This window comes from Schistocerca cancellata, chromosome 2, assembly GCF_023864275.1.
Source record: "Schistocerca cancellata isolate TAMUIC-IGC-003103 chromosome 2, iqSchCanc2.1, whole genome shotgun sequence".
NCBI classification, from domain to species: Eukaryota; Metazoa; Arthropoda; class Insecta; order Orthoptera; family Acrididae; genus Schistocerca; species Schistocerca cancellata.
The window spans coordinates 599,026,423-599,043,134 of record NC_064627.1 but is presented as its reverse complement, the minus strand read 5'-3'; the positions used below and the strand labels follow the sequence as shown (position 1 = coordinate 599,043,134).

The 16,712-nt window shown below is 43.6% G+C and overlaps 1 protein-coding gene and 1 pseudogene across 1 annotated transcript in view; both read right to left on the bottom strand.

Moving 5' to 3' along the window:
* The window catches only part of LOC126156951 (venom carboxylesterase-6-like), a 37,117-nt gene extending 24,727 nt beyond the window's left edge, over positions 1–12,390 (bottom strand). The window contains exon 1 of the mRNA XM_049916343.1: positions 12,296–12,390. Within this exon, the coding sequence (XP_049772300.1) occupies positions 12,296–12,364 (69 nt within the window). The 5' untranslated portion in view covers positions 12,365–12,390. The remainder of the gene's footprint in view (positions 1–12,295) is intronic.
* LOC126163635 (5S ribosomal RNA) lies at positions 464–581 on the bottom strand (annotated as a pseudogene).
* Positions 12,391–16,712: the final 4,322 nt, after the last annotated feature.

Here is a 16,712-nt window from a genome sequence, read left to right as displayed (position 1 = left end):
CTAGATTGTCACATGTGTCCATTCTCAAACCATTCGCCTTCATTAGTGACCCAATACACTTAAGGGAACTGATTATTTCAGAATGGACCCAAGCCCGAAACTAAACACTACTAATGAAACTTACGACGGTATTTCAATCATTTCGGTAATATATTCAGTGTCACTGTTGTTTCTGGCTATGAGGTTTGAGCGATGCTCGTAATTTATGAACATTAGTAGCTTAGAACGCACAACCTCGCTCGCGTTTGCATAGTAATTACTAGCACTCCGTCTTCAGGCCACGAGTGGCCTATCGGGACCATTCGACCGCCGTATCATCCTCACTGGAGCATGCGGATAAGAGGGGCGTGGGGTCAGCACACCGCTCTCCCGGTCGTTATGATTGTATTCTTGACCGAAGCCGCTACTAGTCGGTCGAGTAGCTTCTCAATTGGCATCACGAGGTTGAGTGCACCCCGAAAAATGGCAACAGCGCATGGCGGCCTGGATGGTCACCCATCCAAGTGCTGACCACGTCCGACAGCGCTTAACTTCGGTGATACCACGGGAACCGGTGTATCCACTGCGGCAAGGCCGTTGCCCTGCGTAGTACTTACGACAAATATAGTTTTATAAACATGAAAAACTGGTATATTAAACAGCTGATTCTTTCTCTGTGTAATTCGGACAAGGCCGATTTGTCGTAACAGTTACATAGCTTTCTTCGATTTAGTTTACAAATTGTAACACCTTCTAAACTTTTCACACTAATTAAGGCCATAGAAACATTGCCTTTTTCGAATGTAATCTAGCCTTTTTACTCCTTCTGGTGACACTTCGAAAGAAAAAGTTTTATCCCAAACACACATTTCCTTCAAGATTTTAAACATGACTGCAACAGCAACAGTTGAAATTCTTCACGATAAAGGTTTGGTTTGGGGGGGATTAAAGGGACCAGACTGCGACGGTCATCAGTCCCTTTTTCCAAAAAAAGTAAAACCACCCAAAGCGAATAAAAAACGAACAACAGGAAAGACGTCAGACGACACAGGACAAGAAATACTCCTACAGAGATCAGACGAAACAAAGTAAAATCACACAGAGTGTGACAGTGGTTGGCCGACCATAGAGATAAAAAGGAAAAGCCAACCACCGAGAACACATTAAAAACTCAGCGTAAAATCGTAGGCCAATGGCCAGAGTCAACACAAAAGAACAGAACAAACACTCAGAGTAAATAATAAAAACCCCCTGCCCGAATAAAACGGAAAACTAAGTCAGCCATACCAGGGTCATCACATAAGAGGGCAGGGAGCGTATCAGGCAGCGCAAATGTCTGCCTGACCACAGCTAAAAGGGGGCAGGCCAACAAAATGTGGGCCACTGTCAAAGCCGCCCCGCAGCGACATGCAGGAGGGTCCTCCCGGCGCAGTAAATAACTGTGTGTCAGGTGGGAGTGGCCAATGCGGAGCCGACAAAGGACGACAGAGTCCCTGCGGTTGGCTCGCAGGGATGACTGCCACACAGTCATCGTCTCCTTGATGGCACGGAGTTTATTGGGCATGATCCGATTGCGCCATTCAGCGTCCCAAAGCGCAAAAACTTTTCGGCGGAGGACTGCCCGCAAATCAGTCTCTGGGAGGCCAACGTCCAGAGACTGTTTACTCGTGGCCTCTTTCGCCAGGCGGTCAACATGTTCATTGCCCGGGATACCGACATGACCGGGGGTCCACACAAAGACCACAGAGCGGCCGCAACGCGCAAGAGTATGCAGGGACTCATGGATAGCCATCACCAGTCGAGAACGAGGAAAACACTGGTCGAGAGCTCGTAAACCGCTCAGGGAATCGCTACAGATAACGAAGGACTCACCTGAGCAGGAGCGGATATACTCTAGGGCACGAAAGATGGCGACTAGCTCAGCAGTGTAAACGCTGCAGCCAGCCGCCAAGGACCGTTGTTCGGAATGGTCCCCTAGAGTTAGCGCATACCCGACACGACCAGCAACCATCGAACCGTCGGTGTAAACAATTCCAGAGCCCTGATACGTGGCCAGGATGGAATAAAAGCGGCGGCGGAAGGCCTCTGGACACGATAAAGGATGACAGCCAAAAACAGTTGCAGGATAAAAATTTATTGAAATTCTTGACCAAGGTTTCGGTACTTATAAATATACCTTCATCAGAAGTAAAAATCTAAAATTACATCATGCAATGGAGATTAATAAAACAATTGTGCCAAAGGCGTCGTCAATAATTAAGACATCTTCTCCATAGTCATGTTGTACAAATGGAGAAGATGTCTTTATTATTGACGACGCCTTTGGCACAATTGTTTTATTAATCTCCATTGCATGATGTAATTTTAGATTTTTTACTTCTGATGAAGGTATATTTATATGTACCGAAACCTTGGTCAAGAATTTTAGTAAATTTTTATCCTGCAACTGTTATTGGCTGTCATCCTTTATCGTGAACACATTTCCTTATTTCTCACCAAGACGTCTAATGCCAGTTTCCATGTATGCAACTTTGAAAATTCTTTAGTATTTCTTTAATAGTGATTTACTTCCAAACAAATTTTCACCCAACATTTCACCCCCCTTAGGATCTGAATTTCCAAAAAAACTGAAAGACGTATTTTTTACTGCTAATCGAGAAGACAAATATCAATTTTAACAGATTTAGCTTCAACAATGCTTTAGCAGCTCTTTAATAATGAATGAATTTTCGGAAAAACATTTTCATCCACTCTTTCATCCACTTAGGTGTTGAATTTCCGAACAGACTGATACATTTATTTCTCTGTGACAAAAAAAAGTATTTTCGTAGGCCTAGCTTCAAAATGAACTTATTAGTTACATATTTTCAAGAAAACCTTTCGTTCCCTGTCTGGAAAAACCCCTTCTTAAAAGATGCTACAGTTTAAGAACAACACCTCCAAATTTCAAGTTTCTATGTTAAGTGGTTTGAACTGACTAATATTGAGTCAGAGAAGCAATCAGGACAATTCATTTATATGGAGACTGGTACAGCCTTTATTAAGTTGAGTGACTACTCAGGAGGACGTCGTTATCAGGAGAAAGCAAACTGGCGTTCTACGTATTGGAGTGTGGAATGTCAGATCCCTTAATCGGGCAGGTTGGTTAGAAAATTTAAAAAGGGAAACGGATAGGTTAAAGTTAGATACAGGAACAAGACGTCTGATCGGGTGAATACAGGATTATAAATACAAAATGAAATACGTGTAGGTTTAATAATGAATAAAAAAATAGGAGCGCGGGTAAGGTACTATAAACAGCACAGTGAACGCATTATTGTAGCAAATATTGACACGAAGCCCATGCCTACAAAAGTAGTAGGCAGTCACTTTTTCGAATAGTTTATTATTGAATTAACCGGTTTTCGAACCTTTTCAGGTGCATTTTCAGATGGTTTTCCGGAAGTTACATCACTATTTCTAGCATAATGCTGAGTACTGGCTCTGTGATAAGAAGATGGAACGTGCTTTAGTGTATGGCCATGACTATTGTTTATCTGTCGATGTGGATGCAAATTTTGCTTCTTACTTACTGCGACAGTATGGGCGGCTTTTTCCTGTTAGTGTCCATCTGTCTGCTTCCATTCTGATGGCGAGTTCATGCATCACTTCACAAACCTTTACGCAAACTGTATTCATTTACATTATGAGAGCAAAACTTTGCCAGAGTCCAGCACGTGCTAGACAATTGTAGCTTGTATCAAAGATCTTGACAAAAAGATATGGCATTGGTCTACTTTGCTCAGAGATGTATTACAGTCGATAGAAGGGCAAATATTTTAGTCAGACATGAGAGCACAAAATAAAATAAATACATAAATGAATTACTACAAGAACAAACCTCAAGTGACCTGATATCTTATTTCTCTTCATGCGTTAACGTATAATACAGTCAATTTATGAGCAAATATTTTAATCAAGATTGGCATTAACAGCGAATGCCCAGGAATAAAATAATACGGAGTCAGTACCGAGCATTATGCTAGAAATAGTCATGTAACTTCCAGAAAACCATCCGAAGATGAACCTGAAAAGGTTCGAAATCCGGTTACTGAATAATAAATAACTTTTCAAAAAAGTGACTGGCTGCAGTTTTATGTATTTACATTCAACTAACAGTTACCGGTTCTAAAATATCCGTAATGGATAAGGTTAATCCAAAGTATGTCTGTATCGATTACTTTACGCGGTTAATCATTCAGAAAAATCGTTGTGTACCGTTAACCTCCCGACTGTATTTGATTTAATATTTATTGATAATATTGATTTGGCCAAAGACCAGCAGACGGAAATACCGCAAGATTACGCCCGCGGAATGGTGGCAGAGATTGTTGACGCAGCACTTAAAGATTTGTATCGATGCAGTGAAGTGTTTATGTGTCCACAGCGTCATTAGAAACAGCTATGGCAACGGCAGCGTCGTCGAATGCACCGCTGCATTAGCAAATGGCTCACATGGCTCTGATCACTATGCGACTTAACTTCTGAGGTCATCAGTCGCCTAGAACTTAGAACTAAATAAACCTAACTAACCTAAGGACATCACACACATCCATGCGCAAGGCAGGATTCGAACCTGCGACCGTAGCGGTGGCTCGGTTCCAGACTGTAGCGCCTAGAACCGCTTGGCCACTCCGGCCGGCCTGCATCAGCATAAATGCAGTACTGCTGTCATAATGTGTGACTACGACTACATAAGTGAAACATTTTTTAGCCGGCCGGTGTGGCCGTGCGGTTCTAGGCGCTTCAGTCTGGAACCGCGTGACCGCTACGGTCGCAGGTTCGAATCCTGCCTCGGGCATGGATGTGTGTGATGTCCTTAGGTTAGTTAGGTTTAAGTAGTTCTAAGTTCTAGGGGACTGATGACCACAGATGTTAAGTCCCATAGTGCTCAGAGCCATCTGAACCATTTTTATTTGAAACATTTTTTGTACAGAATTGTATTACTGAGGTACGCAAGTAAAAAAAATTAACAGCGTTACATTTTTACTTACAGAGAAAGAGAGAGTAACTTCTTAAATGTTACGTGCCAGTATCCATAAGCTGAGGTTTCAAGTAAAGACACAGAAGAATGGCAATCCACTTCATATCTTTGTTAACAAATAGGACTTTCCCTAGCTGTAAACATAATAAAGTTAAACTGAAAGCAGCATTCACACTTCTCGGGGTTAAGAACAGTTGCCAATTAGCTTACGCCATTACGGGCGTAATTAATAATTATGCAATTTTGGCAGCTCTTGGAATCATTAACCTATAAAGCAATGTCACCCTTAATGAAACCATCGAGATAAGACGCTACCTGGTGGCTCACAGCAGAAACCATAGAGTTCATTGAAATGCTGGAGCTCTCACTGTCCTATAGTTACTTTACGTTTAATAATAATATTTTTTATCAAAAACAAGTCCTTGCAACGGGAAATAGCTTGGCTGGCAATTTAGGTGACATTTTTGTTAAGGACTTGGAAATAAATTTTTTTTTATAAATTTACGACTGTAAAGAACAACTCATCTCTTGCGTAGATGCCATCTTAGTGGCGGACGTCATCTTAGCGCTAAAGACATCGGCGTCTTCGCCCAACGGTTTTGTGCTATACATCCACGCAAACTGAGAAGAATAGCTGTATTAACTTTTTGGATTTAACAATCTTTGAAAGTAACAATAGGCTTACATTTGGTATTTACAGAAAAACCTACATGTATTCACGCTAAATCTTGCCACCCATTGCGGTACAAGAGATACCTCTTTACTTCCATGGTTTACTGATTTATCTATTTGCCATTAGGTAAACGAGAAAACCGTAAGGAACTAAATATACTAAAACAGACAGTCGTGGCAAACGGGTACAAGGAAATCTTTGTCACCCGTGTATACAACAAAATAAAGAAAAAAGAGCAGAACTACAGAAAACAGTAAACAGTAAGAAAAAATTTGACCTGATGACATATTACGGACACTTTTGTTAGCCCTTATAGAAGCAATTAAAGAATGCAACAGTCAGATGCAGTTTAAAAATAACTAACACTAAAAATGTAGCCTAGACGAAAGATATGTGGCAAACTTGTAAGTAGGCTGTTAAGGTTTCTATGTTGGTAACGCCATGTAGCGCTCTATATGAAAATAACTGACCGTGCTATGTGCAGTATGTGGCTGGTTTGCATTGTTGGAATTTGCTATTGTAGTGTTGGGCAGTTAGCTGTTAACAGCGCGTAGCGTTGCGCAGTTGGAGGTGAGCCGCCAGCAGTGGTGGATGTGGGGAGAGAAATGGCGGAGTTTTGAGAGCGGATGATCTGGACGTGTGTCCATCAGAGACACTAAATTTGTAAGAATGGATGTCATGAACTGCTATATATATTTGGCTGTGCGGTTCTAGGCGCTGCAATCTGGAGCCGAGCGACCGCTATGGTCGCAGGTTCGAATCCTGCCTCGGGCATGGATATGTGTGATGTCTTTAGGTTAGTTAGGTTTAATTAGTTCTCAGTTCTAGGCGACTGTTGACCTGAGAAGTTAAGTCGCATACTGCTCAGAGCCATTTTGCTATATATATTATGACTTTTGAACACTATTAAGGTAAATACATTGTTTGTTCTCTGTCAAAATCTTTCATTTGCTAACTATGCCTGTCAGTAGTTAATGCCTTCAGTAGTTTGAATCTTTCATTTTGCTGGCAGTAGTGTGACTCGCTGTATTGCAGTAGTTAGAGGTAAGTGATTTGTGAAAGGTGCAGGTTAATGTTAGTCAGGGCCATTCCTTTGTAGGGATTATTGAAAGTCAGATTGAGTTGCGGTAAAAATATCGTGTGTCAGTTTAGTGTTGATCAGAATAAGTAAAGAGCGAAATGTCAGTACATTCAGTTCTGCTCAGCTGTTTGAAAATCAAATAATGTAAGAGGTTTATCAGCACAGTAATTCATAAATTTTTCTAAGGGGACGTTTCAAACTAAATAAATTTTTGAATTCAATCGTCTTTTGAATACAGTGCACTGCTTGTGAGAAGTTTTATCTTGTGCAGATGGGCTGGAATTTTAGCATAAGGTTGCAGGAATCCACACGTCCACGAAACAGAACTGCATCTGGAGAGCACTTCATCGAGCACAAGCATACCATAACTTGCATAGACTACAATATGAAGATAGTATATACTGCACCTAAGTGACGTCCATTGAATCTTTCGACAGACACAGAGATTTGTGGGAATAGGAAATGCCAGTCTTCTAAACTTCTTAGTGAACATAATGAATTATCACCCAGTGCCTTCTTTTCATTATATGATACGGTGTTGTCGGTCTCATGTGCTAGTGGGACTCTGTTTCTCTCCCGTTCCAGTGCTGCCCACTTTTTCCTGTGTTGGATTGGGCGATCCTGCTCTGCACGCAGCCTTTTTATCGTGTTTTGCTATGTTGCTTTCATTTCGCTTAATTGTGCACTGTTTACGTCACAGACAACCACTAGCAACTAGGTTTTATAATTTTAAATGACCATTTATTATGATATCTTTGTCTAAGCTTTACAGTTTTTATTAAATGTGTTTCTTATTCTGTCCATTTGCTTTATGTCTTGGTCCCGAGCCGCCCGCGGATTCTTAGATCCGTTCGTAGTATGCCCGCTGTGCATGTGACTTCGTTATCCTTTGACATACTGCTGTCAATTAATTTTGTTGTACTTTTTCACAGACGCATGTTTCAGCAACCTTTTTATAAATTAAACTAATATTTCTATTTGGACCCATGTTAAAACTCTAGCTGTTTCTTAAAGTACACTCCTGGAAATGGAAAAAATAACACATTGACACCGGTGTGTCAGACCCACCATACTTGCTCCGGACACTGCGAGAGGGCTGTACAAGCAATGATCACACGCACGGCACAGCGGACACACCAGGAACCGCGGTGTTGGCCGTCGAATGGCGCTAGCTGCGCAGCATTTGTGCACCGCCGCCGTCAGTGTCAGCCAGTTTGCCGTGGCATACGGAGCTCCATCGCAGTCTTTAACACTGGTAGCATGCCGCGACAGCGTGGACGTGAACCGTATGTGCAGTTGACGGACTTCGAGCGAGGGCGTATAGTGGGCATGCGGGAGGCCGGGTGGACGTACCGCCGAATTGCTCAACACGTGGGGCGTGAGGTCTCCACAGTACATCGATGTTGTCGCCAGTGGTCGGCGGAAGGTGCACGTGCCCGTCGACCTGGGACCGGACCGCAGCGACGCACGGATGCACGCCAAGACCGTAGGATCCTACGCAGTGCCGTAGGGGACCGCACCGCCACTTCCCAGCAAATTAGGGACACTGTTGCTCCTGGGGTATCGGCGAGGACCATTCGCAACCGTCTCCATGAAGCTGGGCTACGGTCCCGCACACCGTTAGGCCGTCTTCCGCTCACGCCCCAACATCGTGCAGCCCGCCTCCAGTAGTGTCAATGGAGGGACGAATGGAGACGTGTCGTCTTCAGCGATGAGAGTCGCTTCTGCCTTGGTGCCAGTGATGGTCGTATGCGTGTTTGGCGCCGTGCAGGTGAGCGCCACAATCAGGACTGCATACGACCGAGGCACACAGGGCCAACACCCGGCATCATGGTGTGGGGAGCGATCTCCTACACTGGCCGTACACCACTGGTGATCGTCGTGGGGACACTGAATAGTGCACGGTACATCCAAACCGTCATCGAACCCATCGTTCTACCATTCCTAGACCGGCAAGGGAACTTACTGTTCCAACAGGACAATGCACGTCCGCATGTATCCCGTGCCACCCAACGTGCTCTAGAAGGTGTAAGTCAACTACCCTGGCCAGCAAGATCTCCGGATCTGTCCCCCATTGAGCATGTTTGGGACTGGATGAAGCGTCGTCTCACGCGGTCTGCACGTCCAGCACGAACGCTGGTCCAACTGAGGCGCCAGGTGGAAATGGCATGGCAAGCCGTTCCACAGGACTACATCCAGCATCTCTACGATCGTCTCCATGGGAGAATAGCAGCCTGCATTGCTGCGAAAGGTGGATATACACTGTACTAGTGCCGACATTGTGCATGCTCTGTTGCCTGTGTCTATGTGCCTGTGGTTCTGTCAGTGTGATCATGTGATGTATCTGACCCCAGGAATGTGTCAATAAAGTTTCCCCTTCCTGGGACAATGAATTCACGGTGTTCTTATTTCAATTTCCAGGAGTGTATATATTCGATTTAGTTTTATGCAGATAATATTTCTACTCTTTAATAGGCCGTTGGAAACTGCGCTCGTCCAACGACATCTAGCAGCCACGCCCCCTCAACTGTTCGTACCTTAGTTGTAGACACAGTACGCCAGTGACGACCCGACGTTAGGGGCCTTAACTTTTATCAGCTTTATCATGATTTCATTCTATGTCATGGTGCCATTCATGAACACATATTTTATATGATTACTCTGTTAACTTCATAAAGAGAGGTATGTTTGTTCGTCTTCCAGGTTATGTATATTACAATACCGCTTGTAATAATTGGTAGCGCACTAATACATACATTTTTCATATTATGGAAATTTTCTCTTTTTAGATCAATTAGATGACGATCATAGTGAAAGAAACCGGGAATTGCATAAAGAAAAATTTGAGGTCAGAGGCTGTTGTGGTATTCAAAAAATTACAAGTACAACGTTACACCCCGTCTGGCCTCTAAGCACGGACTGATTCGGTTGGAATGGGGATCATGAAACGTCTTATCCCCTCCTGAGGCAAGGCGGTCAGTAGTTGTTGTATCTGGTCCCTGATATCCTGGACGCTGGCACTGGAATGGAGTGACGTTCGAGATGGTCACACAAATGTTCTACACCGGACATATCGATGGATCTTCCTGACCACAGGAATACCGAGACAACACGCAAACAATTCATAGAGAAAAGTGCCATGTATGGATGAGTACTGTCCCATTGAAAACCGGCACCACGCGACTGTCACATGAGGAAATAGCTTGTTCGTGATGTGATCTTGTGCCCTCAGAATTCCGTCAAATACTGCCAGTCCTGACCTGAACCTATACCCGATGGCTACCCTCACTATAACGTACGGAGTAACACCGCTATGTCTCCCCAAAATGTTATAATAATGGAACAGCTCCCCAGGTCGCCATCATAGGCATCAATGTCGGACATGTGTGATAGCACAGAACTGAGATACGTCACGGAACACGGTGAAACGCCATTCATCAGCAATCCATGGATCGCAAACCCAGCCGTTTGTTCTGTGGTGTTTACGGCAGCTTCCGAGTGGGACGGTAATCCCCAGTCCAGTGGCTACGGATCTCCGACCGATAGAGTTGTATGTCAGAGAATGTTGCAGGGAATGCATTATTTGCCCTTGGATATCAACTGAAAGTGCGAAGAGGTTATGGTGTACTTGGTACACTGTAAAGTGATCCTTATTTGTGATCACGGGACGTAGCGATGTGAATCCTGACGACGAGTATGGCTGCCTCCACGTTTCCATGGTGTTAGACATCTGGACACTGTCACATCCGAACACCTCAGAACTCTTGATATTGCACATTTCAGCCAGCCGGTCAAATACACTACTGGCCACTAAAATTGCTACACCAAGAAGAAATGCAGGTGCCAGAACTGACATGTGATTATATTTTCACGCAATTTGGGTGCGTAGATCCTGAGAAATCAGTACCCAGAACAACCACCTCTGGCCGTAATAACAGCCTAGATACGCCTGGGCATTGAGTCAAAGAGAGCTTGGATGGCGTGTACAGGTACAGCTGCCCATGCAGCTTCAACAGGATACCGCAGTTCATCAACAGTAGTGACTGGCGTATTGTGACGAGCCAGTTGCTCGGCCACCATTGACCAGACGTTTTCAGTTGGTGAGAGATCTGGAGACTGTGCTGGCCAGGGCAGCAGTCGAACATTTTCTGTATCCAGAAAGACTTGTACAGGACCTGCAACATGCGGTCGTGCATTATTCTGCTGAAATGTAGGGTTTTGCAGGGATTGAATGAAGGGTAGAATCACGGGGCGTAACACATCTGAAATGTAGCGTCACTGTTTAAAGTGCCGTCAATGCGAACAAGAGGTGACCGAGACGTGTAACGAATGGTAACCCATACCATCACGCCGGGTGATACGCCAGTATGGCGATGCCGAATACACGCTTCCAATGTGCATTCACCGCGATGTCGCCAAACACGAATGCGATCATCATGATGCTGTAAACACAACCTGGATTCATCGGAAAAAAGACGTTTTGCCATTCGTTCACCCAGGTTCGTCTTTGAGTACACCATTGCAGGCGCTCCTGTCTGTGATGCAGCGTCAAGGGGAACCGCAGCCATGGTCTCCGAGCTGATGGTCCATGCTGCTGCAAACGTCGTCGAACTGTTCGTGTAGATGGTTGTTGTCTTGCAAACGTCCCCATCGGTTGACTCAGGGATTGAGACGTGGCTGCACGATCCGTTACAGCCATGCGGATAAGATGCCTGTCATCTCGACTGCTAGTAATACGAGGCCGTTGGGATCCAGCACGGCGTTCCGTATTACCCTCCTGAACCCACCGATTCCATATTCTGCTAACAGTCGTTGGTTCTCGACCAACGCGAGCAGCAATGTCGCGATACGATAAACGGCAATCGCGATAGGCTACAATCCGACCTTTATCAAAGTCGGAAACGTGATGGTAGGCATTTCTCCCCCTTACGCGTGACATCACAAAAACGTTTCACCAGGCAACGCCAGTCAACTGCTGTTTGTGTATGAGAAATCGGTTGGAAACTTTCCTCATGACAGCACGTTGTAGGTGTCGCCACCGACGCCAACCTTGTGTGAATGCTCTGAAAAGGTAATCATTTGCATATCACAACATCTTCTTCCTGTTGGTTAAATTTCTTGTCTGTAGCAAGACATCTTCGTGGTGTAACAATTTTAATGGCCAGTAGTGCAGTAGCCTACAGTGAGACGCATTTCAGACTCTGCCAGGGGCTGATAACGCTCATTCGAGCACATTGCATCTCGTCTTTCACAGTGATCATTCAACACCTGACGCTGTTCAAACCCCATGTATAGGCCACCAAGCCTGGAAACATCACTGAACAAGAATAACAGTAATGCACGCTGGTGTCCTCTGTGCCTGTTGAAGTGCATTACAATTATAATTAGTTTCATCCCCCCGATGATATGTACGTGTACAAAGCTACACTGACCACGTCTACTGGGTGATTTAATTTTCTTATCAGGCAGTTTGTATTGAATATACATATAAGCAATTTTACAGATAGCGAACACTTGCTAGGCATATTAATAGACTTACCAACAGGTATATCGGTGATAAAGACAGGTAAAGTAAAACGGTTAACTGAAATACTATCGTAAACTCCATATTGGGCTGCTGTTGCTCTCCTTCTACTGTCGCTGCAGGGATCTGTTCGAAATATTGACACCAGGCAAATTAAGTACCTAGGCAGGCAGTTGATAAGTTATCTCATTTCATTATCATGTAGCTGAGGAAACTAGCCAGGAGTAAAAAAAGACACACAACTAACAGCAAGTGTCTTGGCCAGATAAGGGGGATTTCAGTGTGTACATCTGTAAACACTGAAGGGGGCTCCAGTGCTGATAAAGTGGTTGAAATTTCAGGAATAAATCGACGATAATGACGGTATATGTCTAGAAATAAATGTTAAGAAACACATATTTCACTACTGGAAATAGACAGGTAGGTCTGAAAGTGATAGTTATGAAAAAAGGATAAGTGTCTGCTAACTACTAAGCAAGTAATCATCGAAAACTATGCTGAATGTGTTTCATGCATGGAATTTTTTATACTTTCTATGTCAGTATGTGTGTAACTCACATTCTTCTTCTGTATTCAAAAAACAAAAATAAAAATTTTGTTTGGTTGCTAAGGCTACTAAACAGCAGACCTAAACTATACTGGAAGAACATATTGTTCAAATAAATCACTCATCTCAAAGCACCTGGCTGTCGATGGCCTAAAAATCATTTCTCCACTGTCAGTATGTTACTGCAAAATCTATAAAGTTTCGGGATTCTTGGAATAAGCTTCTACCAGTCATTTATCATCTACTAATTCGCGTGGAGAAGTACACTGGTTTCCGAAGCATCACGTGAGATCCCTTCTTCGCCACCGCTACACCCTGAGGAAGCAGACTGAAGGTGGCCGACCTTAGCCAAAAGCTCATTCAGCTCTTCGCGAACTACGGCCAGCTCGTCCTGCATCTGCACACACCATGCACACATCGTACCCATTGTTGCAACTGTTAGTGTTGAAAAGAAAGAAATTACAGACTACATTACTAGTATAAGTACCTTAGCAAATACGATTAGTGGGTCACAGTATTACTAAAATTCAATCTGTCAGATATATTTATGGCTTTTATTCTGTAAATTTAAATGTGAAATTTTGTTTAATCTTCATTCTGAGAATGTCAGAAATAAATAATTCATCCACGAAGGAGGTAGCATGCCAGTCTCAGTCTGAAACGATACTTAAATTTCGCTAAGTGCTTAGGGTCCTCTTTAAGTGTACTTCTCGTTGTCTGCCTCAAGAGGTACAGCGGGCTATTCGCGATTCTGCCCTCTAGAGAGCTGAACGAAACGAAAATGAGCATAAAGACAGAGATGAGAGAAGCGTTCAGTGACTTTCAAAGTAATTTTGTCAACTAATCTGAGTAAAAACTCCAAGAAGTTTTAGTCTTACAAAAAAATTAGTAAGCGGTTCCAAATCCTGTATTCATTCACTCAGTGACAATCCTGGCACCGAAAAACTAAAGCTAACAGAGAGAAAGTCGAAATACTGATATCGTTCTTCCGTAATCGATTCAATGTCGAAGAGCTTATCACGGACCCTCCTGAAAGCCTTCGTATGAACGTCGTAATGGCAGGTACTGAGCTAACCGATGCCGGAATAGAAAAGCAGTTACAATCGCTTAGAACTAGGTGAGGTACCTATAAGATTCTACAAAGATTATGCCAAAGAATTTGCTCCTCATCTACCAGTAATTTATCGTAGATAGCTGGAGCAACGAGGGGTACCTAGCGACTCAAAAAAAAGCGCAGATCGTTCCCATTTTCAAGAAAGGACTTAAAGGTGTAGAACACATGCACTTGATTATAGGCCTATGTCGTTGACGTCAGCCTGTTGAAGAATTATGGGACACACTGGACTCGCATTCGGGAGGACGACGGTTCAATCCCGCATCCGGCCATCCCGATTTAGGTTTTCCGTGATTTCCCTAAATCGCTCCAGGCAAATGCCGGGAAGGTTCCTTTCAAAGGGCACGGGCGACTTCCTTCGCCGTCCTTCCCTAATCCGATGAGATCGATGACCTCGCTATCTGGTCTCCTTCCCCAAACAACCCAACCCAATTATGGGACATGTTCTAAATTCAGGAAGTATGACCGTTTTGGGGAATAAAAATAAACATAGGTCCCGCACACAGAAATCTTGCCTAACTCAGCTCTTTCTGTTTCTCCATGAGATCCACAGCGCCATAGACAACGGGGCTCAGGTTTGATGTCGTGGCTTTTGACTTCAGGAAGGCATTTGACCCCACCTCGCGCAGCTGTTTAGTGAAAAAAGAAGGAGCTTAGTGAGCTTCGGACCAGATTTGTGACTGGATTCAAGACTTCCTTACAGACAGAACTCAACAGGCGCCTCCTAACAGAACAAAAACCGCAGGTGTAAAGGTAATTACCGGACTCCGCAAGGAGGTGTCGTAGAACCGTTACTGTTAATGATATATGTAAATGATCTAGTAAAAAGCTCGAAAGCTCCTTGAAGACTGTTCGCAGATGGTACGGTTGTCTATAAGAAAGTAGCTACCCCAGAAGACAGTACCGATTTGCAGACCGACACGCACAGGATTAACGGCCGGCCGAAGTGGCCGAGCGGTTCTAGGCGCTACAGTCTGGAACGGCGCGACCGCTACGGTCGCAGGTTCGAATCCTGCCTCGGGCATGGATATGTGTGATGTCCTTAGGTTAGTTAGGTTTAAGTAGTTCTAAATTCTAGGGGACTGATGACCTCAGAAGTTAAGTCCCATAGTGCTCAGAGCCATTTGAACCATTTAAACCAGCATTAACGAATGGCGTAGGATTTGACAGTTGACACTGAACGTAAATAAACGTAAAACACTGGGTCATACATAGGAAAAGAAATCCATTATTATACGAATATTGTCAAAAGCTTTCTCTAAGTGTACAAGTGCTATAAACGTAGGTCTGCCTTTCCTTAACTGTCTTCTATGATAAGTATCCATCGTAAAAAGGACTAATTTTCCATAGCGTCCTAATGTAGAATAACCACATAAAACAAGTAGTACGAAAAACAGATGCCAGGCTTGAAGACGCTTAAGGAAATGTAACACATCCACGAAGGAAGTGGCATAACAGGCCTTGTTCGACCGATTCTCGAGTACTGTTCATCAATATACGATACCTACCAGGTGCGTCTGATACAAGAGGTAGGGAAGATCCAACGAAGAGAGGCGCGTTCCTCTACGGGATCGTTTAGTCGGCGCGAGAGCGTTACAGAAATGCTCAATAAATTCCAGTGGCAGACACTACAAGTAAAGCGTTGTACGTACATCACTGACAGATTAGCTACTGAAATTTCGAGGGTGAATTTTCCAGCAAGATACAGACAAAATATTACTACCTCCAACATGCTGTTGTGGTCTTCAGTCCTTCAGTACTAAATTGGTGATCTCTTAATGTCTCAGAATGAATCATATAAATTGATCCTTCCAGTCCGGTTGTGCCACAAAATCGCTTTCTCTCCAATTCTATTCAGTACCTCCTCATTAGTTACGTGATCTACACATCTAATCTTCAGCATTCTTCTGTAGCACGACATTTAAAAAGCTTTTATTCTCTTCTTGTCTAAAATGTTTATCGTCCATGTTTCACTTCCATACACGGCTACATTCCATACAAGCACTTTCAGCAAAGGCTTCCTAACACTTGAACCTATATTCCATGTTAACAAATTTCTTCAGAAACGCTTTTCTTGCCATTGCCTTTGCCTTTGCCTTTGCTTCAGTCATCATCTGTTATTTTACTGCCTCTAATATCAAAATTCATTTACTGCTTGAAGCGTCTCTTTTCCTAATCTAATTCCCTGATGATCATCTTATACTCACCTTCAAAGACACTGCCTATTTCGTTCAACTGCTCTTTCAAGTCATTTGCTCACTCTGACAAAATTACACTGTTATCGAAAAACATCAGACATTTTTAGTTTTGCTCCCTGAACATTAATTCCTTCTCCTAATTTTTCTTGGCTTTCCTTACCGCTTTCTCAGTGTACAGACTGAATAACATCAGCGGGTCTATAACCATGCCTCACTCCCTTCTCAATCACTGCTTCTCTTTTATGCCCTTCAATTCTTGTAACTGCCATCAGTACAAGTTGTAAACAGTCTTTTGCTCTCTCTGCTTTACCCCTGCTACCTTAGGAATTTCAGTGAGAGTAGCCAAAGTCAGTATTGTCAAAAGCTTTCTCTAAGTGTACAAGTGCTATAAACGTAGGTCTGCCTTTCCTTAACTGTCTTCTATGATAAGTCGTTGCGTCAGTATTGCCTCACATGTGCTCACAATACTCCAGTATCCAAGCTGATCTTCCCTGAGGTCGACTGCTACCAGTTTATCCATTCTTCTGTAAAAAATTTCGTGTTAATATTTTGCGACCATGACTTATAAACAGA